The 24,988-nt window shown below is 38.7% G+C and overlaps 3 protein-coding genes across 3 annotated transcripts; 2 read left to right on the top strand and 1 right to left on the bottom strand.

Moving 5' to 3' along the window:
- The first annotated feature begins 2,012 nt into the window (after nt 1-2,012).
- Nucleotides 2,013-6,747, top strand: hmox2a (heme oxygenase 2a). The gene is made up of 7 exons (XM_023272361.3): nt 2,013-2,081; nt 3,163-3,280; nt 3,394-3,511; nt 4,727-4,894; nt 5,213-5,536; nt 5,688-5,820; nt 5,988-6,747. The coding sequence occupies exons 2-7, from the start codon at nt 3,189-3,191 to the stop codon at nt 6,113-6,115; spliced, it is 963 nt and encodes a 320-aa protein (XP_023128129.2). The 5' UTR covers nt 2,013-2,081; nt 3,163-3,188; the 3' UTR covers nt 6,116-6,747.
- A 2,811-nt stretch (nt 6,748-9,558) lies between these two features.
- Nucleotides 9,559-11,765, bottom strand: tmem186 (transmembrane protein 186). The gene is made up of 2 exons (XM_023272390.3): nt 11,640-11,765; nt 9,559-10,632 (listed from the first exon to the last, which is right to left on the bottom strand). Exons 1-2 carry the CDS (start codon nt 11,640-11,642, stop codon nt 9,967-9,969), a joined length of 669 nt encoding a protein of 222 aa, XP_023128158.2. The 5' UTR covers nt 11,643-11,765; the 3' UTR covers nt 9,559-9,966.
- A 45-nt stretch (nt 11,766-11,810) lies between these two features.
- gde1 (glycerophosphodiester phosphodiesterase 1) lies at nt 11,811-22,716 on the top strand. Its single transcript, XM_023272364.3, has 6 exons — nt 11,811-12,329; nt 14,049-14,224; nt 17,363-17,468; nt 18,424-18,516; nt 19,384-19,595; nt 21,135-22,716. The coding sequence occupies exons 1-6, from the start codon at nt 12,060-12,062 to the stop codon at nt 21,280-21,282; spliced, it is 1,005 nt and encodes a 334-aa protein (XP_023128132.1). The 5' UTR covers nt 11,811-12,059; the 3' UTR covers nt 21,283-22,716.
- Nucleotides 22,717-24,988: the final 2,272 nt, after the last annotated feature.

Here is a 24,988-nt window from a genome sequence, read left to right as displayed (position 1 = left end):
ATGAGCCAACAGCTCACTGCTAGCCTGAGTTAGTGACAGAAATCAGCTGCTAAATAAAATTGATTGAGTGCTTGAAGCCAATGTGAGGTTCAACACTTGGAGTCTGGTGACACCTGGAGGTCTAAAAAACAAACTGCAGTGCAGAGTGTGCCGATGAGTGGAATATAATCCTTCTCCTCATACAAACCCCTTATGGTCTACGCTCCATCTTATTTTAAAGACCTCATAGTACCACGTTATCCCAATAAAACATACTATCCGATAGCACGGATGGAATTGGGATTCCTGTTGTTTCAAAAAGCAGAACAGGAGGCACAGTCTCCTCTTCTGTGGAATCAACTTCTAGGTTGGATTTGGGAGGCAGACACTTTCTCTACTTTTACAGTTAGACTTACAACTTTCCTTCCAGAAAAATCACTGAACAAAAATATAAATCCTCTTCTTTTCTGACTTAGAAAAAAGGTTAAAAATCAAATTTATATTGTTCAGGTTAGAAAAAGATTACATTTTCCGCAAGGACAATAATCACTTAGTGGGCCAGACACTCCTTTGACCAGTGACTATAAAAGCCTACCTTAAAATGCAGCTTTATTCAAATAATGACACAATGCCACAGATGGCAGAAGAAAGATGAGAGCGAGCTGCTGGTATGCAGAATGTTGGCATGCCAGTTAGGGCCTGTAGCCAGGCACTTGAATGTCCACGACTTCATCATTTGTTTATGAGAAATCCTTTCAAACAGCTCTGTATAGACATGTCTGACAAGATAATGTTTATAATAATTGTTCCACTATGTTAAAAAGAATGGGTAAAATGTAATGAAATATTACATCCTGCGGTCATGTACTTTAGGGCTGGCTCAAATGACCCTAAGTTATACTGCTTTAGGTCCAGGCTGCTGGGGAATTTCACATAATGCACATTTCTTCTACTGTCCTTTCACTCTCCATACTTTTACTGTATGTACCATCACTGCATGTCTGACTGCATGTCTTAACTTTGTGTTTCTGTCTCTGTGGCTCTGGATCTGTGTGTTTCTGATCTGCAGTTATAGTGAACTCACCTACATTCCCAGTGCTTATTGTTCTCGTGTGTTCCTTTATTTTTTCATTTTCTCCCTCATCCTCCTTGAGCCTGGTTCTGCTGGAAATTTCTTCCTATTAAAAGAGATTTTTTTTCCTTCTCTCTATTGCCAAAGAGCTGCTCAAAGGGAACTAGTTGATTTGTCGGGTTTCCCTCTGTAAGATAAGATAAAACAAAATTACTTAACATTAGAATAAAATGCCTAATAGAAGAGTGAGTGAAAATATTAAATTAAAAATGTGTGTGATAAATGTTGATGATGATGATTCTAAGGCAATAAAGTCACATAAGAAAAAAGTAAAACGACACAAATGCGCAAAGAACAACTCTGGCTAACTGCTGCCCACCAATAACATGATATTGTAAGGTCTTGACCTTAATATGTAATGTACCTTAAGATGATTTATGTTGTGAACTGGCACTAAAACAACTTGACTTCAACTGAAATGAGCTCCACACAGATCAGTAACTACATGAGGAACAAAGAGTATGTGTGCAGGTAGGGTTTCACTAAAAAACAAAAAAGTAAAAAAAAATAGCAATTTGCTTTAAGGAACACAACTTCAACAAAATAGGATCTAAACGAAGTTAGGAACTGTTAGTATCCCTAACCCTACTAGTATATTCAGGATAATTACAGGCCTGCATTCCAAAGCTGCCAAAACAACCATTATCTTTTTGCAGATAACAAGTGTGTTGAAAAGTATTTTACACATAAATAAAATTGTTGTAATTAATATTAAATCCTCATTTTGCTCCATGCAACTTAAAAAAAAACCCACATAAACAATCAAACAAAAAATTTTCTATGAAAATCAAAGGATGAATCCCCATTCGCATTTGCTTCCGTCTCTTTTCCGCGATGAGACAAATGATTGGTTTAGCCTTTGCAGCGTAGCCAATCAGCGAAGCCTCTGATTGGTTGGTTGCCATAGGAGCAACGCCCCCTGTTCGCCTGCAGTCTTGACACGAGCAGCGAAAGCAGCGCTGTAAACAAGGTAAACAAGCTTTTCATTCACATTTTCCCCAAAACGCGACAGTTATACGTGTTGTGTGTTTGTGTTCACCCAGACAAAGAGCGAATTTGTGAAGGAAGGTCTGTCCAAAAACTTGTAACTGTAGCTACTTATATAACAGACGGCGTGCTGTGTCAGTTTTGTAACTGTCCCCTTCAAATGTCAACTCTATGCCTGTGTGCAGTGTTTAGTCAAAATACGTTTAAAAACTGTGAAATGCTAGCGTTATAAGGAAAATATTTTTAGGGTTAAACTTATTATTGTTGGTCCAATAAGTTTTTTATACATAAATTATAAATCACTGCTGTGTGCACGTGCTATGCAACCTTAACAACAGCTGAATAAGCTATACTTACATAAAGACAGTTTGATTTCTAACAAGTGCCATGTGAAAAAGTAGAAATGATATATCACCAGCAATTATTTTTTAAAAATGAAATAATTTATTTTAATAATCTAATAATAATCTAATGTTTTAATTTTCTACTTTTTTCAGTGTTACAAGCGAATCTGGCATAAATATTTTGTGCTTCCCACATTTTCAAGTTATCAGTTTTATTCTTTTATCATAACATTTTTAAGCTTCAAAACGTCCTATTGAAATCTTTTTTGAAAATGTCCTTTAATAGACAGTCTTTTTTGATTTTTTACTGTCTTTTTATAGACTTTAGGTTTTAAACAGGAAGGAAATTTAGTTATAAAATTCTAACTACATAAATTTAAACACATAGGCACTATATCAGACATTCTATGTAATGTTTTGTTTGTTTCGCACTACCACAACTTGCTCTGTCATGCTGTCTTATGCTAATTTTATTCTTTTATCATCACATTTATAACTTTTAAAATGTACTTTTAGGTTTTGAAATGTCCTATCGTAATCTTTTCTGAAAAAAGTCCTTTTATAGACTGTCTTTATTGACTTTTTGTCTTTCTCAGGGAGCACCAAATTTCATTGTATTGCTGTCTTGCAGTTCAGTATAACAACAATAAAACTTGTAATTCAACATCTGTTTACATTCACTTGATTATTATGTCTTTATCTCTCTCTTGCCGTCAAAAGGTAAAAACGCTGAGACAACCAGCAAGATGGAAACCAAGTTAACATCAGAGCCTGTACCCAATGGTGTGACAAAAGGAGGGGCAAGGATTGTCGTGGATGACGATGAAGATGTCCTTAGGTATGGAGGGGATGATCAGCGGTTTGTTCCGAAACTGGCACGTTGTAGGAATAATTTAAAATAGTTAAGTGCTCATTTCTGTCCTGTTTCCTCTCACTGTCTGTTCCACCAAGTCCAACCGACCTGTCCGAGCTGTTAGCTGAGGGGACCAAGGAGTCCCACGAGAAAGCAGAGAACTGCCAGTTTGTTAAGGATTTCCTCAGAGGCCGCATACAGAGAGAGCTGTTCAAGGTAGTATCTTGCATCGGTGTCATACATCATGATTCGTCTTCTTTTTTTCTTAGGTTTTTTTTTTGTTTTGCATTTATTTGATAGTCACAGTAGAGACAGACATGAAATATGGGAAAACAGAGCAGGGAAATGGCACGTGGTTAGACTCATGCCGGCTGGCATTTGTACCCATGTGGTATGCCTCCTGACTGCTGGGCTATCGGGTTTCTCAATAAATCTAACTTGTAAAGAGGACAGTGAAAACAACTGTCAGTAGAGTAGGATATATTTTTAAAGAAGTAAATTAACAGTAAACACATCCAATACACCTCACTCTGGTTGTTGCCACAAACACAACAGTAACTCCAAGGCACTGGTTCGCAAGCATGTTTAACCCGAACCAAACATATGCACAGTTAGACAGTGAAAATGAGCAAATCCATATGGCACCTGCCTTGAGAGGTGCCAGTCTAATATGCTGTCCATTCTAGCAAGCAGAGTTATGAGTTTGACCAGGCACAGTATAATCCTTTAGCCTGGTTAAATTGACATGTTTGGCTATATGCATGACATATACAGCAATGTATCGTACTTATATCCTATTGTTTTTTACTTTTTAAGCACTGCATTTCTTATGTTTTGTCATTTGTTTTTTCTGAGAAATATCTGGCAAACAGGAATGTCATTCGGGATTAATAAAGTTTTATCTTATTTTGTCTTATCTTATTCTGCAAATATTTACTTAATAAAGGCAAAAAAATGAAGCAAATGAGATGTGTGAATCAATGGAATTAGGAGGGGATGGAATGGATGTATGGCAGATCTGGTGTAGTGGTGTTGTTTGGTGAAAAACTATGCCATAAATAAACATAGATGCATGGAGGAGCTTCATAGAAATTACTGCAGTTGGATCTTTATAGGCGTCAGACACAGCATCAGACACAGGGGCTCCTGTTCATCCAGATGATGTTTTACCTACTTATTACCGACAACAGAGAGCATAAATAAGTCAGCCTTGAACAGTAACTAAAATTTTAGCGTGATACAATCTGAATTTATGCTTTGCCTTGACTGTAATGCTTGATCAGACCCAGTACGGCCCAAAAAATTTGCAAAAACTTCAGCTGTTGAGACCATTAAAACCACAATCCAATATGTAACGTGTGACTGCCTCAGACTTTCTAGTTAATGTTTAGTGTGTTTCTCACTTTTATCTCCTTCTTCCTTTGTTTTCAGAAAGGCACAGAAGCTCTGTACTTTGTCTACTCGGCCATGGAGGAGGAGATTGAGAAGAACAAAGATCATCCTCTCATCGCTCCGATCTATTTCCCTACAGAAGTGCACCGGCGTGAGGCCCTGGGCCGGGACCTCGAGTATTTCTATGGCGAGGACTGGGAGAGCCAGGTGAGCAGAAGCACTCAAGAATTCAAGGTTGCAAGGTGGAACTTCAGACATGGCCGCCTTTTCACGATAGGTGGCTCTTAAACCACCACTGAAATGAACTAGTGTGATGACTAATGATAATGTTTAACACCAAACGTGTGCACACAAAATGTTTTTACTAAGGTATTATCATAGTTATCTCCTTCACAAAAAAGTGGTCTTTAATCAAAATTCTACATTGCTTTCTTGGATCCAAAACAAGCTTTCCAGTCTTCTTTCATATTCAAATCTCAAGTTTTGTGCCAACTGGAAAGCCCATCGCTGTGTTCTCTCTCACAGATCAGCCTCACTGCAGGCACCAAGCCGTATGTAGACCGCATCCACGAGGTGGGGGAGAAGGACCCAGTGTTGTTGGTGGCCCACTCCTACACCCGCTACATGGGTGACCTCTCAGGGGGACAGATCCTCAAGAAAGTGGCTCAGAGGGCTCTGAAGCTCCCTTCAACCGGAGAGGGTCTCAACTTCTACCAGTTCGAGGGAATCCACAGTCACAAGGGCTTCAAGCAGCTATACCGAAGCAGGATGAACGAGCTGGAGCTGGATTCTGAGACCAAAGAGAGGCTTGTGGACGAGTCCAATCGGGCCTTTGGCTTCAACATGATGGTGAGGGAGCAGGGGGACATGCTGGGAGTGACCTGATGACAGAAATCATCATGATAAAGGAACAGAGTGCAATTAACGGTTGGCAAGTGGACGAATTGTTTAGAGGGAAAAGATAAAGGTATGACAAAAAATGCTTTTATTCTGAAAACAGGTCTTCACAGAGCTCGAAGAAATTGGAAAGTCCACCAAAGAGGAAGTCCAGGATGCAGGTTTTGGACACAGTCATGCAGAGATCATGGAGGGAGGTGATATCAACAAATGCCCTTACTATGCAGCTAAAATGGGTAAGAAATCCTTTCTTTTATGCACCTTTAATGGAGCAGTGATGGAGTCTACCTCTTGAGGTTGAAGTTGAGCATATTAACTGTTTCTGATGAATTCAGTCTTCTTGCTTTGTCCGTTCTCATACTTTCACTTCATCTTTTCACATACTCTCCATCCCTCACCTCAGCTGCCAGTGGAAATCCCACCTATGCTTGCCAGTTAGCCATGATGCTTCTCAGACATCCACCCTGTCAGGTGGCTCTGGCAGCCTGGGTGGCCGTCCTCGCCGGATTTGCTGCCTGGTACTTTATTTGAGCTCTGATATCCTCGATCTGCTGATAATCACATCTGAACAAAGAGTCGAGGACACGGCGGCATTCTGCACACTTTGTCTCTTCAGTCTGACGGGTACAATCTGATGCAAATCAGAAACTGAACATTTTTTAAATGTTTTCTGCCACATGCATGTTGCAATTGTTTGTGGACATTCAGAAGTGTTGAATCTTATTTTCTCTAATTATTTCCACTCTGTGGGAGATATAGATCTATTCTTATAAAACTGCTAATAGCAGTGAAGGAGCCATTATTCCATTATTCAGTTGTCGTGTGACAATTAAAGTCCACTTCATTATGCATGCACTATGTGTGATGTTTTATTGAGTATACAAGGTTTAGAGACACTGTCTCATAAAGAAAGTTTAAATGCACATTCTTCTATGTGATTAAAATATCATTAGTTGAATGTATGCAATATAACAGTGAATTTGTTGAATGTGTGCAGCTGTCTAAAGATATGTTGTGCAAATTTTTGTACATTTTGTCAGTAAACAATGATTAAATTTAAACTCAGACATCTTTCAAATTAAACTTGCATTTTATGTCTATACAAATAATAGTTCTGTTCCTTGAGGATAGTGGGGCATAATAAAATGAGTCTTCAAAAGTTAGCATTATGTCTATCATTTTCTGTCAAAGTTGCATTAAAGTTGTAGTTGGTATCTGCAAACTGATGAGTGTTACCACAATATTAAATAAATACATATGGTAGTGTGTAAATATATGTGCGTGCGTGTGTGTGTGTGTGTGTGCGTGCGTGTGTGTTTCTGTGTATGTGTTATCACTTTCCTGATAACTGGGCAAAACCTATCTCTGTATGAAAGCTATTTGATACGACAAAACACAATAAAAAGGACATGAAATAGTTACTTTGCAAGGCAGCTGAATTCTTGTGAGATTTTCAAGATCATAAGAGGCTCTGCGTAACAAACCATCTGGGCCTAAATGGACCTTGTGTTAGATTGTTTGGAAAGTGAAGAATTAAACATGAATCTCTGAAGGTTTAGTGTGTCCACAGCTGAAATGCGGCTTTGCTGTTTCAGCTAAATTAAAGCCTTCTGCAGAAAACTATGTGGTAGATCACGTAATTCAGAGTTCAGTTGGGATTAGCGTTGAGAGAGTCTTTTTCATTGAGGCCCTGGCACTCCTCATACAGCACTGAAATTGTCTGCCCAGGCAACAGCGACATCAACCAAGATGCTGATCTTTACAGTTATTCACCACAGAAACTGGCACTATAGATATACCCTGGTCATCACTGCTTCATCTGAGAACAGATAGTTCTTTATCTTAGTAATCAGGATTTTCTTGGTAATATGTTCTCTGATGTTATTTCAGAGACATTCTGGTTGATGATACCGCTCAGCATTAGTTGGACAATATGTCGTCTTACTGTATCTTTACAGATTTGCTGTTTCAGCCAGTGATATTCATCTCTACGCCCTTTAACGGAGTCTGAGGCTTCACAGTCAGCTGTTCTATTAAACCACAGTACCCAGGAGGCTCTTTCCTGCTCAGGTTTACTGCCTCCAACACAGTCTACAACTCCATCCAGAAAGCTGTCAGTCACCAAGCCTACTTAATGATTCCTGCTGCAGACTCACCAAGGTACAATACAGCTGTATTTATCATGTCTATGTTTTCTCTCACAACTTCTCCTCAGAGAGCCAGCAGCTCGTTCTCACTCTCTCAGGTAACATGAAGGAAAGTGTAAAGCTGGATCAGACAGGCAAGTGGGGCACCTGATGTATTTACAGGTTCTGAACAACTGACATAAAAAAGTGGGGCATGGACAGACGTAATCACCTACTTCCAGGTCACATTAAGCCTAACTGATGTCTGATTATTTCCGTTTGCTAATATAAATTCCTGCAAATCAATAAAACTATTATACAGCAGCAGTATTTTGCAATAGCATACTAGCATTTCAAAAATAATAATAAATCTATTTAATCTCTAAAACACAGTTTTCCACAGATTTGTTTACTTAGGTTATGTTCAATTGAAATGATTAAGCAAGCACTTCAGCGGTGTGATATTGTTTCGGCATGTTATATTCAGTGTTGTTGAACTCATATTGCTCTAACCTAATGTGATTATTGTTTCATCTTTTTCAGCCTCTCCAGTAATATTTATCATCTGACTGACTTGCTTGCTTCCACATTTGTTAGACAGGTACAAATACTAGCTTACAGTATTGCATTAAAGACATCCAGTATCCTGTTGTATACACCTGTTTACTACTCTATACTTGTAATTTAGAACTTGACGTTGTAGAGTTGCTCTTTTATTTAGAATTGCTGTGTATTTAGTCCCCCCCCCCCTTTTTTCTTTCAAAAACAGTGACAAAATAAACACGGTTGACACGTACTCAAGATGTACACCTTGCCGTACATTGCTTTTTTTTCGTTGTTTTATTGTACTCCTTTCTCTGAACACCCAGTTTAAGTTTCCTCTGGAGCATCAGGAACTTTTGTTAAACACTTCCTGAGTTTCTCTGCTGTACTCATAGTTGCTGTAGCCTGCTCCATCTCTATTGTTACAGTTGCTTCCCTCTTCAGCTCTGGCAAACCAATCATTGCTGGTTGACATAAAACATACCGCCACCATAGCTGATAGGCCTAATCAGCATTGTATGAACTTGTCTAGCAATGAGCTAAATTTTAATGGACATTAGTTTATACAATATGCACAAATTCCACACTCCAGTTTTAATACTCTGAGAATTTCTCTTCTTCCACATGTTTAAAGAACAAACCAGAATTTTCTCTGTAATGGATTGTTGTGGAGGTTTGAACTAATGAATAAACAGCATACAGTCAGGATCGTTAATTGGTTTTCCTATAAAGTGCAACAATCTTTTTTCTGCAGCAGAGGAAACAGTCACCGTGACATACAAGATGTCAGAGCGAGTCTGCCCATGGAGGCAGGCTGACAAAACTTAGTTTCACTCAAAAAGAAACTTAGTTTCACGAACTTCAGTACTTTTCTACTTTTATCCTGTGACAGCAATGTTTCTCCATTATCTCTAATACAATGACTTTCCACTACAGAATGCTTTCTAATTCCAAGATTATGATGCTTCAGTGTTATTTTGAACTGCATCTTGCTCGCATTTGTTGAGACTTCGAGTGTATCTGATAAAAACTTATGCATACACATAATATGTAATATTTGATTTGGTAAAAGGTTCTGACAGGCAATCTGACAATAGTCATGTTGTTCAATGTAAAAACAAGCAAAATCCTAAATGAGTTTTTATCTGGCGTGTGACAATATAATTCTCCCATTTTCCTGCTGAGTCCCTAGCACTGGAGAATATTTTCTGTAGTGTACTTTTGTCGTCAAACATGTTGTTAGTCGTTATTGTAATATGCAATAAGACTATTACGGCATTTAAAAATATTAGGACACTTGTAGGATGAAGATTTTAGGTTTTAATTCACTTATTTCCAGCTTCACACATTAAAATTACTGGTTACCAGACAACAGTAATCTTAGCATATTACTGCAAACACTAGTTCCTTTGCATATTTTACTCTAAAGGCCACAGTCCTGCTGAGGCCTTCAAATGTGCATTCCTACTGTACAATCACAAGTGTCATTAAAAAACTAACTCATCCAGTGATTTATGGCAAACGCAGCAGATCAGTAACATTTAAATATCTGTCTAACATTTAATTTTTATCAGTCAGAAATGATTAAAGCGACAGTCTTCCAGCGTATAATCTTCTAGCTTTGTATTTCATGGAAATCAGATCACAACATCCGATATGTTAATCATAATATTTAGGAGACTAAGGAGACAGTCTTTACAGTTTGACAAATAATCATTTTAAACTTCCAAATACTTTCTCAAACCCCTGTGGGTCCACCACACGTCCAAAATGAGTAGAGAAATACAAAGTCTGTGGACTGCTGTATCTCCTAAGTTTCAATATGGTTTCATTTGCAGCGTCCCCTGCATCCCCGATGGTCATGACATCCGACACGGGCAGGAAGAAATCGTGGCGCTTGCCCCAGAAGGTCAGATGGGACACTTTGAGCGTGTTCTGGGACGGGTCAAGGTACATCATTCCCACAACCCTCCTGAAGAAGTGACTGGCAGTGTAGAGCATGACACCAGCAAACAGCGCTATCCCTGTTGTGTAGCTGACAAGAAAGAAAGGGACTTCTCCCTGGAAATAGAGAACGTACACTGGGGGCAAGATGACCACGGTGATCGCAGTTTGGAGCAGTTTCAGCCTGGATACGGCTCTGAGGAGCTTTATGTGAGGCAGGGTGTAAATCATTGTGTACTTCTGAGCGGACAAGTCTGAGTATCTGGCCAAGCCTGTGATTTTAGGTATTTGGGGTCCATGGAAGGTGTGTTGGACTGGTGTATGACCTGGTGATAGAGGCTGCAAACCATAAGATATCCGACCTGTGGGCAGACGTGATCCTCTCGTACAGGATAACACATGGGAGGTTAACCTGCGCAGCAGCACCGCCCTGATCTGTAAAAAAACAGCATCAATAGTGAAATTGGACAATTCTTTAGAGCGAAACAATTTGAAGAATAATTAATTAGGTGAAAAAATACAAAAGAACCCAAAACTACAATAATCATGTTTGTCCTCTGTCAGAGTAAACTGAATTATTTGGGATTTGGACTGTGTGTGGGAAAATATATAATTTGGGCTCTGTGAAATTGTGATTTTTACCTTCTTCTGACATGTTATGGATGCATAAACAATTAAGCACAAAAATTATAACGAACTACACAAAGCAATGCAATAACATCAGTACAACTCCCAATAAGTAAAAGAGTTACTGCAATGCATTACATTACACTGCACAGACATTTCTATTATTTTGGACACTTAATATATTACAAGCATCATCAAGGGTGGACCTACATTTTGCATTATGTAACTGTGTTACAGATCTTTAATTCAGGTGCACTCCTCAAGCAGTAAACTGCTGCTTGCAGCCTGATGGATAATACAAATTCTTAGATGACAAATTGTGGACATTCAAGTATCTGGCATACCAACAGCCTGTCATCATCTTTCTCTCGACATCTGTGGAATCGTGTCATTTGAAAATGCTGCATTTTATCATCACCTTTCATAGTCACCGCTCCTAGGAGTGTCTGCGTACTGGTCACACTATATGATTATTGTTCTTTAAAGTAACACCTGATTCTGTGAATTTACTCAGCTGAACAACTGTAAAAACTTTTGCGCACAATTGGCTTAATGTATCCCTTTTCCAAGCCATAACAAACTACATATTTAACTTTATCCTCTAATTCACAAAAGGAGATTATGTGCGTGCTGTGTTTGTTTTTGTCCAGTGTACAGATTAACCTCCAAACTGGGTGCCCTGACTGAGCTGCCAATACAAACCTAGCAAAGCAGTATCTAGCCTAAGTTGCTAAAATGAACGTTTCACATCTTTGTGGTCATTTGTAGAACTGTAAAAGCATTATGAGAGTTTGAGAAAAAATAAAGAAGCTCACCATGACCGCTGACAGACAAAGTAAATAGAGAAACACAGAAACAGATAACCAAAGGCAACACCATGAGTAGCTAGCTGGATGCTAACAGGAAGCAACCTCACTCTGACCCGGATGTGCTAATATGATGCTATTTTTTTTAAGCATATAAATATATGTTTGGGTTTTGTCGTGTGCCCCCTTGCGGGGAGCTGTAAATAATTGCTTTATATGTGTTTAAATGAAACTGTGTAGATATTTTATGTGAGCTAAGGGTTTTGTTGATTTATTTCAATAGCTAATGATGTATCATAGCCGGGCGGAGCATGACCGTGTCGAACTTAAACCTTTAAACTGACAGGCGACGTTGGTTTTGCTGACAGCTGCTATTTTTTCTTTCCTCGGACACACTCGAAGTCAGGAGGACTAAAAAAGAGGACAACAATGCTGCAGCTGGGAGACGAAGTCAGCTTGTACTCGCTTGTCTTCGTGGTGGTCCTGCTGGGGACCCGCAGCCCGGTGTGGACAACCGTCTTCACCGCTTCCGTCTACCTCTTTCTAACCATGTTCCGGTTCCCCCAGGTGCCAGTTAGCCGAGCCCTCCAGGTTCTGCACCCGGCCAAGGGAACCGCGGGCTCCGGCAAGGTGTCGGTGGTCGCTCACCGGGGCGGTGGGCACGACGCACCGGAGAACACGATGGCAGCTATCCGGGAGGTGAGAGGAGAAGGAGAGTTGGAAAAATTTGAGGCTTCGCACTTAAAGGTTAACAGTGTTTTAGAGGACAAACCACCACTCGAGGTTGAAATATGTTCTATTTTCCTGCCTGACAATAATGAAAAACATTGGCACAGTTCTGGAGTCAAGTTTGCACCATAAAAAGGGAAGTAAAACTCTGGACAACAGGATTTTCCTCTATATGAAGACACTATGCAGCCAAGACTGCAGAAGCACACCTTATCCACACTGCCATTTATTGAGCATTAGTATCCATAGCAGTGGAAAATTCATACACCACATTGCCTGACCAATGTTAGAGTTTATCCTCTTTTTTGCAAAAGGTCAACTCAAAAATGAATCCCAAGAGCAGCAGTATCACCTCTTATCCAAGCCTTCTTCAGTTCACCTCTTCGATAGGAGGTGAAACGTCTTCAAGAACCAAAACGAGAAGTCCTGTTGCCTTCTAGTGAAGCTCCAAGGTTTACCATGACCTGGATGATTGAGAATCTACAGACACAAACAATTTAATCATTCATTGTGACCACTATTACCATGGTATAAACATGTAATCAGTATATTGCCTGGACAAAGGTAATTGCATGTTAAATTCCCCCACCTGACATTGATTAAGCCCATAAAAATTCATCTGTATGTGTCAAAGTTAGATATTTAGATTTTTTTTTGTCCATGAAAATAATCCCTTTTTTCCATAAAATGACTTAGATGTAACTCTGCGTCACCGCTGCACAATTCAAAGCTGTAATATTTGAGTAATTCAGCAATACATGCTCAAGTAAGAAACCTATTCTGAAGAAGAATGACGATATAAAAAGCTCCAAACTGCAAGTTTACAGTTTTAGTTCCTTAGGTTTGTTTTGCATGAAATCATGGAGGTCTGAATCGATGTGCTGTTTTTCAGTGAAAATGCTCTACCATGGCACTGACTGCCTTTTTGCCAATGATAGAACTTCTAGCATATAAAAAGCACAATGTAGACTTGTTATCAAGGTAAGAAAAATAAAACTAAACAAACTTTTCACCAGTAACGAACTGTGATCCAGTCATCCAGACCACATTTAGAAGTGGTTATGCTCCCACTGTGATCAGAGCTCAGCCAAGTGTTAAGTCTGTTTGTGTGCACATGAAAGCCAGAGATAAAAACCTACAGGTTGTTGCAGTAATGTTAGCTTATCAAATGTTAGCTTGTCAGCACTGCTTCTTTTGTGTGATTGTTGACAAGTCAGCCAGCCACACCTGACCATTTTGTACATTGGAACTGGATCAAAGTGTGGCCACAGTCATGATAAACAGCATCAGATCCGTCTGAATGCACTGATTGGTACAGTTTAAACAAAAATATGTTGGTGCTTGCTAGTGGTGAAACTTTGTAATAGAGATGCTGTTTCTGGATAAGCTTTCTGACAGTTGTAAGCCAAAACAGTCTCATGTTGCTATTTCTGCAATGGGATTATAATGGCTGACACAGTGGCCCAACCAGTTTTTTGGTGTGTTAACAGTCTAATTTTAATTCTGTTTCCGTTGTAATGTGGCACTTCATTTTGCAGTAGTTTTCTTAAATCTGTTTTAAATTCAGGTAAAAAGTTGAAACACCTTCAGAATAAAAATAGTGCAGTATGACATCAAAACTTGAAAGATTTATGGCTACCACTAACAACAGTCCGTCAATGAAAAACATTTTTGTCTGATCTGCTACAGGCCAGTAAAAATGGTGCGACTGGCGTGGAACTGGACCTTGAATTCTCAGCAGATGGCGTCCCGATACTGATGCACGATGACACTGTGGATCGGACCACAAACGGGTCAGGGCCACTCAGCCAGATGACGTTTTCCCAGTTGCGTAAACTGGATGCAGCAGCCAAACATCGACTCAGGTAAGGAGGCAGCAAGGGATCCACATACAAGGCCCACAGAGATGTTTAGGATTTAACATGATACATGTATTTGCAGATTGATTGGGTGCTGGTATGTTTAAACTGAAGTAGCAACTAGACAATATTTTTGTGCCTTTTCCACCAGTTAAAGATAAGATCGGAGAAGATATAACTATATTCAAAATTCTTTTGCCAGACATATTTTTTTTGTCACGGTCAGGCTTTAAAAGCACCAGGAATAAATGTATTACAGAGCTATGACAATGGCATTCTATTGAAGTAGAAATAAGGATGCTGAGAAAACACACCATAAAGAAAAGATGAAATTGAAGTTACATGGTTGTAGAGTGTTTTTTAAGGTACAAAATGAGTCAATAACCTATCTTTGTTGGTCACATAATGGTGTTGCTTGGGTGAGTTTTGGATATGCAGTTGACATGTCAGAACCAGTTCATATTCCTTGTTTGTTTTAAAACATTAATCTGAGGATAGGCTGCTTGAGATGCAGAGATGAGATGTATCATTTTGTCTTCAGACACAATAACATGAACGTTAACAGACAGTGAAACAACAACCTTAAAAAAAAAAAAAAAACACTGGTCAATGTAGTAGCATCAACAAAAAACACAAATAAGCCAAAAGGTTCTCCTAAAACACATCCATTTAAGATCTGTTACAAACACCTCCAAAAAAAACTGACATAAGGTATTTTTTTTAAAAGTAGTTTTGTGAGGAAAAGAAGAATATATTACAAAACAAAAATAGTATTCTTATACTGAGGTACGTGAGTCTTAAAGTTATGATAAAAATAATAGATCTGACAAGTTTCTAAATTTCTATTTCTAAATTTCTTCTTTGTGAAGTCATAAACACATACACTACCAGTCACACCTTCTCATTCAGGGATTTTTATTTAATTATTTTTTACATTGTAGATTAATACCGAAGACATCAAAACTATGAAAGAATACATATGGAATTATGTTGTAACAAAAAAGTGTTAACCTTCTGTATTAATCTACAACGTAGAAAATTATACAAATAAAACAAGAATTGAATGAGAAGGTGTGTGTTACGGCAGATTCAAAAAGGCTCAGGAGCAGGAAATGAAACAGCACCAGTGTAAACGTTTTAACAATGCTTTATTCACAACAACAAACCTTATACAGGAACCGGAACTAGAATCTTTGATACAGAAGAACTAAACTGCTACTAAAACTAAAAAACAAAAAACCCATCTAGAGGTAGGGAGGAATAACTACATGAACATAGAAACTGAAACTAAGGTTAACCCACGTATGGTAACACCAAGGTAGGGAAACAACTGAAAATACAAAACTAACCCAGCCTAGACTACCAGTAATTATGAGCTGAAACCCCAGACTAAAAATATCTTATGCAATGCATTAAATACATTAAGTTAAATATGGAACACTAATTATTTAATTTGACGTATTAACAATACAAAGAGTCTGGTGATACTAGGGCTTGGAGACTTAGCTGATGAGCTGAGAACAGTCCTTTTGGTTTGACGTCATCCAGAACTCTCCCTCCAGGTGTTCGCCATGTGCTTGGTAAGTTGGTATCAGTAGAACCCGGTCATGGTAGGTGTTTCCAGAGAAGGTCATCTTTCGAGGTGTAATCCGATGTTCCCAGGTTAAAGCTGGCGACAGGTGGAGATCCTCCGGAGAAGGAAGCAGAATCCGTGGCAGAGCGGAGAACCAGCAGATGAAGGAACCCAGGCAACTCAGCAGGCAGGAATCAGTTTACTGAACACAGAAAACAGAATTACTAGAAACTCTAGGCTGGTGGCAAAGACAGTTCTACTCCCAGTACTGACTGGAGATTAGACAACAGTCCAGCTTGGAATGACAGGTACAGTCTACCTTTATGGAGACGCCCAAAGACCAATCACTCAGCTCCACCTGCAGCTCGTCTGCTGATTAAGATGCGCCACACCTGCCGCCAGCTTCACCAACACACACCTAGGAGAGAGAGAGAGCAGGACCGGAGGAGGAAGCACTACCACAGCCTTAAGCTGTGGCCGTGACAGTGTGTCCAAACTTTTGACTGGTAGTGTAGATGCAAGAACGCAGACACAGTATAAAAAAATACTATTTAAATAAAGGGATCAGAGAGAAGCAATCTCTTTCTTAATGACAAACTTGTCAAAGCCTTGGAGGTATGACAGCAGGAAGAATGTGTCGTGTACTTTCTGGACTGGTTGGTATTTGAAAATGTTAAATACTTTGGGCGAAATTATATTTTATTGGTTTGTGACTAATGTTTGATTATCTTGGAGTAGACCAGATCATTGTAATTTCTGTATATGGTAGAATAGCCTGGGACAGAATATATCAGTAGGTACATCTGCTGGGGATGCTCAGTAGATTGTTTTATAAATACATGTGGAAAGGGTCTGCAAGAAAACATTTAAAGCACAGAATATAAATATAATACTGCTAAGAAGTTGTGCAGAAAGTAGAGAGGCAGACTGCTGTGCCTCTGTAGAAAGAGGCAGTTGGTGATACAGGTGAGACAAAAGAAGAGTTTCTAAAAGCAGCTCCTCTTGAAGACCTAAAAAAGAAAGAAAGGTTCAAAATAATCCTTGAAAATCAACACACTCGGACACTATCTGGAAAATTGGCACAAAGTGAGAAGATTTAATAGTTTTAGAACGTCTAACCTTTATCAGTGAAATTATGAGATGAATTAAAATTTTCCTTTATGTGCGTACATTAGAAAAGGTACAAGAGGAAGAACCTGTAAGAGATATGAAACTCTTCAACATTTGAGTGTTTTGTAAGTACTAATGTGTACTAATGTGTAGTGTGGTCATCTGCTGCACGAACAAAGAATCTTATGGAAAATGACATGTCGTGTTTAGAAATCATTTAAGTATAAAGACAGTTTATTTGCATGTCTGATTTGTATGGGATTATACTGCAATTGTAAAGGTGCCATAGTTTTATTATGCTGTCAAACCTTACCCACAAAATCTCCAATGTCTAGACTGAGAATATGGCAGATGCAAGGGGCCTATATACATTAATCACAGGCATTTTATCATTTATACTGAGGAAAAACAGAAAAAGGCTCGTCATGCACGTGAGCCTCACTTGTTTCCTTCGTCACCAGGGACAAGTTTGCTGGAGAGAAGATCCCAACTCTGGAGGAGGCGGTGGAGGAATGCATCAAACTGCAGCTCACCATCTACTTTGATGTCAAAGGTCATCCAGATGAGGTGAAGACAAAACTAACAAACAAACATACACTTGATGATGTGCAATCCATCATTTATACTTTGTTGTTTAATAGAAGTGCTTTTTGTACAAAATGACAACAATATATCTGCACCGGTTTGACAGAGTTGTTTAGAAGTTCTAGTGCTGTATTAATTGATAGAATGGAAACTATTTCCTTTAATTGATGCTTTAGTTTTGTGTTACGTTCTAAAGGTTCCACAACAGTGCATTACAATACTGCAGAGGAAAATCAACCAAACATCCTGGTTGCTGTTATGCCGGAGATGTAACTTTTAATTCTAGAAACTTGTGCGTTACATAAACAAAACACTCGTGGTTTAATTATTAGTCAATCTTAGTGGTATGCATTATCATTATCAGTAAGTCACAATTACTCAGCAAATAATGAGTTGTCCAGAACACGTTTCAGTTCACTTTCTACTCAAACAAACCCCTGAAACACACACAGACACACACTTCAGCTTCTCACACTGAGGACGTTACCGCAGACACGTAATGTTTTGTTTGTTTGACAACATTTTGCATCATTACTAGACGTTTCTTGAAATGATCTATCTGAGGAAGTTTATTGTCTGTTTCATTTGAATCCAAACTGAGCCAGAAACAGCAGTCTCCCAGCTTAGAGGTGCAGTTAGGTCATTCACTCAGTGACCAGTTAAACAGCAGCACTTTTACCATTTCATTCTGCATTTTCAGAAGATTTTTGCCACTTGACGAGTGAGCGCATTTTTACATCAGTGAGGAATGCAGAGCTGCTGTGGTGGTTATTGTTTCAGAGTTGAGGCTCTGCAGCTGTGTGTCTTTACATACGCAGCTGCTGGTTCCCACCAAGTGGTCAGACAGGACCCCCACGAATAAAAACATGAAGTGTCGCACAGTGTGTAAACAGCTGACTGACCCTCCATTAACTATGTGTTTCTCCTCCCCACCCAGGCAGCTGCAGCTCTTAAGGACTTGTATAAGAAACATCCGATCCTCTACAACAGCAGCATTGTCTGCTCCTTCGAACCCAAAGTCATCTACAGGGTAAGAGGGAGCTGTGAAGTGTACTGTCAGTGTACTGTAGCTCAACAGAGTCAGTTTACACACTGTTACTGTAGGCTTTTTCATTGAATTGTATTTGTGTCTGAAAGACAAAGAAGAACGCTAGCAATGTAAAGTACAAGACAGTTGGAAATACAAACAAGCAAATTACACAAATAAAGAGGGTTAGTTTAGCTTTTTTTCTGTTAGTCAACCTGCATACATTGCAGCAAAAAAACACCCAAATAAATAGTTTGTTCAGGTCAACTTGCTTATATTTTCCTTGCATCAACAATATACAATGAACTTTTACCATGAACTAAACTTCCATTTTTTTTCCTTTTACTTGTGTCACTTCAGTCTGTTTTACTTTGCAGCAGTCATTACACACTCAGAAGATGTCTTTGCAAATACCATATTAGAATTGGTCAAACAATAAGAGCACACATTCTTTGTCTAACCACACAACTCCCAGTGTTTCAGCTCTGCTTCTCATTTACGTTCACCACACAATGGTTCTGTAGGCTGGGATACTCTGACAAGCAGACCAAAGCTGATATACAGCTAAAATTGTCACAGTAGAACTTCCACTTTTAAATTTTTTCGCATGCAGAGACATAAAGTTCTTCAGAAATTTTGAGCAAAACATTCCAAAAATGAAGAAGTTTGTTTTGTTTCAGAAAAACTGGAATAAGAACAAAAAAAGGTTCTGACACAACATGAGCATTTGTCACACTTTAATCACGACATTATCTAAAAAAAAAAAACAGATTCTGCTGCTTTAATTAACTAAAATGTTTGCTCACATTCCTCCTGTGTGTTATTGTTGTGGCTTAGTCACCAACACTTTGTCTTCAACCCCAAAACCAGATGAGACAGAGTGACCCAGAAGTGGTGACAGCGCTGACCCACCGGCCGTGGAGCCTGAGTCGGCTCGGAGACGGCACCCCACGATTCCCGTCGCTATGGAAACACCATTGGATGACACTAATGGACATTGTGTTGGACTGGGCGCACCATAATGTGTTGTGGAAGCTCTGTGGGGTCTCGGCCTTCCTCATACAGAAGAACTTCGTCTCACCGTGAGTTTCATTGTAGTTACGATCTGAAGTCAAGATGTAAAAGACTTTAAAAGAACTTTTATCACTTTTTGTGGTTCAGAATGTGCACTTAACAAACCCTAAAAAAACACAACACTGTAGATGCCAAGACCCTGCGTCCACTGGAATGGACATGACATATTTTTGGGTCTAGACCAATAAAAATCTGTGATTTTGGATAATAGTTTGAATAATGCTTTGTGACTAATTGGCTCCTGATGATCCAATCACAGTGGAGAAAGCTGCAGACATCAGACAAGACAAGCATGTCTCTAATGCTTTACAGGAGGAGTAAACACCTTTTTTTCCCCCTCATAAACATTCATTTATGTTGATTATAGCCTAACAATCCAAAGTGATGATATACTAAGTTATTCTGAATATATTTTTGTAACTTTAAAGAACAGGACTTTTTTAAAGTGTCCATTCCAGTGGATATCAGGCGTTGGATGATATTAGCCAACACTTGACCACATGCCAAACAAAAAAAGCTCTCAGAGAGCACAGTACTCCACCAAGGCTGCTCACATTGTTGTATCATTTCCGATGGATAAGTCCTGATAAATCCGCAACGGTCAATTTGTAGTAGGATCGCAATCCTGTGATCGTCAGCAGGCAGCTGACGTAGCGTTCACTTGTAGTCACAGTTACAGTGCTGCTATCTCGCAATGATACAGAAATCTTCAACAAATCCGTGGATCCAGACTATAAACTGCATCACTGCCAAATCTAATCAGTCGGTCCTTGTGTGTGGTTTTTTTGAGTAATGTTGCGAACAAGCAGACAGACAAACATATGCAGATCATCACATAACTCCACCAAGGTTCCGCTTCCTTGGTGGAGTAATTATGATAAGAGAGAGACCACCAGATGAAAAACAATTTATGACAAATGCAACATCCATCTGTACGTTGTGCCACAGAAACTGCTTCGAGGCCGCTCATCGAAAATGAGTGAACAGATAAAAGTATCCACAAGCTGCTGTCTGTCCCAGTTGTTTGTGTGATCAGTTGCTACAAGGAGTCTACTATGTTAAAAAAGCACGGCAGTGGGTTCATGATATTGTACTGACAAAGACATCAAAACCGATGTCTTGATTTTGTTACTCAAAGTCATACACATGTAAATTTGTTCATGTTCAGACCTGCACACAGACACACACACACACACACACACGTAAACACATGCAGACATCCACTACCACATGTTAAAAACGTATCCTGTTTTTTAATGACATTTCATGGCCATTCAGTCGTGGTGTCCATTGTAATAGACATGTAAAAATACTAAAGCAAAAGACTTGGCAAAAATGTCTCAGCAGAAAAAATCCGGCCTGAAGGAGTTAAGGACATCACAGTCTTTTTTGTTCCATCCTGGGGTTTTGTTTTATTAAATTTTACAAGATCTGCTGAGATGTTCTGAGTAGATTCTTGATTATCTACGCGTCGGGTTATTTGCTTTAAAAGCTCCTTAACGTTCTGTTCACACCAGAGTACCACTGTTTGTGTGTGCTGTCTGCAGGGACTATGTGCAGTACTGGGCCCAGAGAGGGGTGGAGGTTGTCGCCTGGACCGTCAACACAAAAGTGGAGAAAGATTATTACCAGGAGCTGCTGAAAGCCAACTACATCACAGACAGCCTCGTGGAAGACTGTGAACCTCATTACTGAGAAACACACGAACCCAGAGCACGACATGTTCACATACGTCCTCATTTTATCAAGAGAACTTTTCACTCACTACCCATCACTCAGGCGTGGCTTCAGATAGGAGAACAAATGTTATCGAGTTGGACTCTTATTTCCAATCTCACTTTTATTAATGTGATTCTGTGTAGTTTCTTAAACATGATCAGACTGAGTGCCATACTTCATAGGAAGAGGACAGGTTTTTCTCTGACTGCATCATTTTAATAATATAATGAATTGATACAACATGTTGGTAATATGCGTCCAAAATCGACCAGTATCAAACGTACTGTATTCACCAACTCAGGACTGCAGAGACTTTTTATGTTTGTCTTATTAATCATGTATATTTTACTGTGTTTCAAGGTCTATAATATCATGGGCTGTTTGTGCTTTTTACTCAGTAAAGGTCAATAGTCTGTAGGAAACTACCTAGAAATGATTTTTATCACTTATGAAAATCTAAAAGCCATTACATACATGTTAAATATTCGATGAATGCGCATATGGAACTGAAGTGTAATATTTAACAGGATTTGCAAACAAATAGCCAGTTTTCCTTACTGTTCTATTATTGTACATTGTAGGTAATTTTGTTATTTGAGAAAATACAATTTACTCAAACAACTTTGTTTCCTGGTAGTATATACTCAGACTTTTGCACCTCACTGTATCTGTTGAACAGATAAACCATTTTTTAAATACTACACTGACAAGTTGTCGCTGTTGTTGTAGTTTTCTCATTAGTGATGTTGAATATGACTCCAGTACAGTTTTGTGATGAAGTACTGTGAATGGAAACACTTCAGGACAGTGTGGATGAGCAGTGAGATTAAGGTGTGAATGGGCAGATTTTGTTGGAGACTTTAAAACTACAGTGGTACAGAATATATTTAGTAAATGTACTGTGTAAAATAGAAGAAGCACAGTTGTAACTAACAATGTCTTTGCTTGACGCAGGAACTGGTGCACCTAAATGAAACTCAGCTCAGCTTAATGTTAGAATTCACTATTAGAAACATTTTCAGACTGGACAGTTCTCTGAAATGAGAAAATGTAGAATTTCTTGTGTGCTCTTTGACCCAAATAGCAACCTCAAATGCAATTTTAAAGTCATTGAAAATGTGTTGGGGATAAACTAAAAGGGAATGATTTATTTGAAATGTTGTAATTAGTCTTAAAAATGATTAAATGCATCATGAATATTTGATTTTCTATGATTGCACATGTTTTTGTTGTGATGTGGAATGGCCTGGTTGAGGGGAAATGTATGTAAAATGTTGCTTATCTCAATTTTTAATTGAAATTTCTGTTTGTCTTTCCTTGTTTTCTCACAACCTGGAACAGTTAAGACTTAAAAAATTGGGTATTTGTGTATGTAAAGTCTCAGGAGGCAATAAAAATACTCGTGGGTGATGTGTTTCCAGCAATAAATGCTTTAAAAAAAATCTGATAACACAACCTGGTATTGAGACAATTGTTTAAAAGGTCGGTGGAGCTCATTTTTACTGAGTGTATTGTGTCAAACGTGCAGGGTAGAAGCAGATGAACTGATGTGAGTTTAGCGGCGTTAAAGCTCAGCCTGTGTAGTGTGGACTGTTGCTGATTAGCCCTGAGACTCAGGTGACTGCCCCAGATAGTGCAGATGAATGGGGGCTGAGTGGGTGGTGGAGTGTTGGATATCACCCTGGATAAGCCCGTCTGAGCTGCTTCTTGTGCTGATCTTCAGCAGCTCAACGCAGACAGCTTCCCTCATGTGGAGCCACTCAGTTGATTTCCACCTGAACAAGGTTAGCCGAGGAAATAACTCTCAGATAAGTGTTATCTATAGATAAGCTCTTTTATAGATTTTGGTTAAGAACTGAAGGCATAAAAAAAAAAACACCATGCATGCTATCAGTCCTGGGAAATATCATTTAAATGGCAACATCTCTTCAGAGTTTCTTAGTTTTTGTCTAGTAAATAATTAGGTTAGAATCAAGAATGTAAGCTGCAGAATAACATCCGTTTCACCTCAGTTTTCCTCTTTAGTTTCAACAATCTTATCTGTATGCCTCTGTGGTTTAATAGGTGAAAGATGACCACGATGCTCCTCCCACAAACCCGGTCTGAGGGGCGTTCAGTGACGCACTCAGAAGGTTTACCAGCTCAACACTCAGACATAAACGGAAACAACCTGAGCTCCAACCAGAGGGCCCCCAGTTCAAAATAAAAGCCTCTCAAAGCATGAGCCTGCAGAGAGCATCAGAAACCCAGTAATATACTCAGTAATTATAAAGCTCAAATTCAGTATAGGAGAATAAATGGAATGGACACGTGGTCTGATAACTTCAGCTTAAAATTTATTACTTATGGTTTTGACCAATATTAATTTTTCTTTTCACATAATGGCAAATATCTGTAAACTGATTTTTTTTAAATTAAAAAGTACATACATAAGGTCAAACGTTGTAAAAGAAAGAATTACCATTTTTAAAAATAAATTTTTTTAATGTGGAGTATTAAAGTTTTGGCCTTTTTTAAGTGGTTAACATGAACCTGCCAATTAGGGCTTTTTTGGTGGTTTTACTGGTTATCGGGGATTTAACAAAACAAGGCAAATATGTAAAATAACAACAAATTGCTCTGTATGTATATTTCTTGTTTGTTTAGTATTTTTCTGCTGAGGTCCATACATTTTTGCAGCAATTCCTTTTCTGCCATCACACATCAAAATTCACAAGTTTGGGAAATATAAAAGTTTTTTGCACCAGCCCCTTTGCTGCTGTAGCACTGGAATTAATAAAGGCTTATCTTAACCTATAAAAACATACATGCACACATTTAAATTAAATTAAATTAAATTAAATTAAATTAAATTAAATTGCACTTTTTTTGCACCATGAACAGCATTTGCACTGCATCATATGATTATTATCTGCACTACTGTGTTTATAGCATATAATTTAAATAACAGTATGATGCGACCACATAACTGGGAATCTTTGTCTTGTAGCCTCTCAGAGTCAGAAGAAAGATCCAGCACCAAGCAGCAGCCATGAGCCCACAAGTCCAGAGTGGGAAGTTAGGATTGGTCATTGAGTGAATATTATTAGAATTATTATAATAAAGTATAATGTAGACCTGCTCTGCATGAAAAGTGCCCTGAGATGCTACATGATCCAGCACTACATTAATGAAACTGACCTGAACTGATCAAAAGGCTTCATAAAAAGGGGAGATTTGTGCTGAGAATTATGAGCATTTTTGAAATGTGGTTTAGTGTCAGAAGCAGAGCCAGTAGTAATGAGGGGATTGCTCCTGTCAGTATGGAAGGAACAGGTGAGCTGTTGTAACAGAATGTGTGAACAAGTAAGCATTCGTTCCAATATAACCACTTTCTATGCCCAAAAAATAGCAGTGACCCATTTTATTTTTTAATCATTAAAAGTAAGATAGTAAATATACAAAGCCCACAATTGAATGAAATAATATGAAATAAGCCTGCAAATTTTGCCATTGAAAATATCTTAATTGGTTAAGTCAAAATGCGTGTACAGATTATTATATTTTTTTTATTGTGATACAGGTGCAGGCAAGTCTAGGGAAACTGGAGGAATTATAAAAGGGGGAGCAGAGTCTCTTCAGGGACTGATTACAGCAGCAGAATCCTGAACCACAAGTTAGGAATGAGACAGATGAAGACGAG

This window comes from Amphiprion ocellaris, chromosome 4, assembly GCF_022539595.1.
Source record: "Amphiprion ocellaris isolate individual 3 ecotype Okinawa chromosome 4, ASM2253959v1, whole genome shotgun sequence".
Classification (NCBI taxonomy): domain Eukaryota; kingdom Metazoa; phylum Chordata; class Actinopteri; family Pomacentridae; genus Amphiprion; species Amphiprion ocellaris.
Note: the sequence above shows the minus strand (reverse complement) of the source record. Positions and strands in the feature narration are given on the sequence as shown.

Excerpts from the sequence above, each read along its gene's own strand:
- hmox2a (XM_023272361.3), top strand. The coding sequence starts at position 3,189 with ATGGAAACCAAGTTAACATCAGAGCCTGTACCCAATGGTGTGACAAAA. Across the intron at positions 3,512-4,726 it reads TACAGAGAGAGCTGTTCAAG|AAAGGCACAGAAGCTCTGTA; the intron begins GTAGTATCTTGC and ends CTTTGTTTTCAG. Across the intron at positions 5,537-5,687 it reads CCTTTGGCTTCAACATGATG|GTCTTCACAGAGCTCGAAGA; the intron begins GTGAGGGAGCAG and ends TTCTGAAAACAG.
- gde1 (XM_023272364.3), top strand. The coding sequence starts at position 12,060 with ATGCTGCAGCTGGGAGACGAAGTCAGCTTGTACTCGCTTGTCTTCGTG. Across the intron at positions 17,469-18,423 it reads TCAAAGGTCATCCAGATGAG|GCAGCTGCAGCTCTTAAGGA; the intron begins GTGAAGACAAAA and ends CTCCCCACCCAG. Across the intron at positions 18,517-19,383 it reads AACCCAAAGTCATCTACAGG|ATGAGACAGAGTGACCCAGA; the intron begins GTAAGAGGGAGC and ends CCCCAAAACCAG.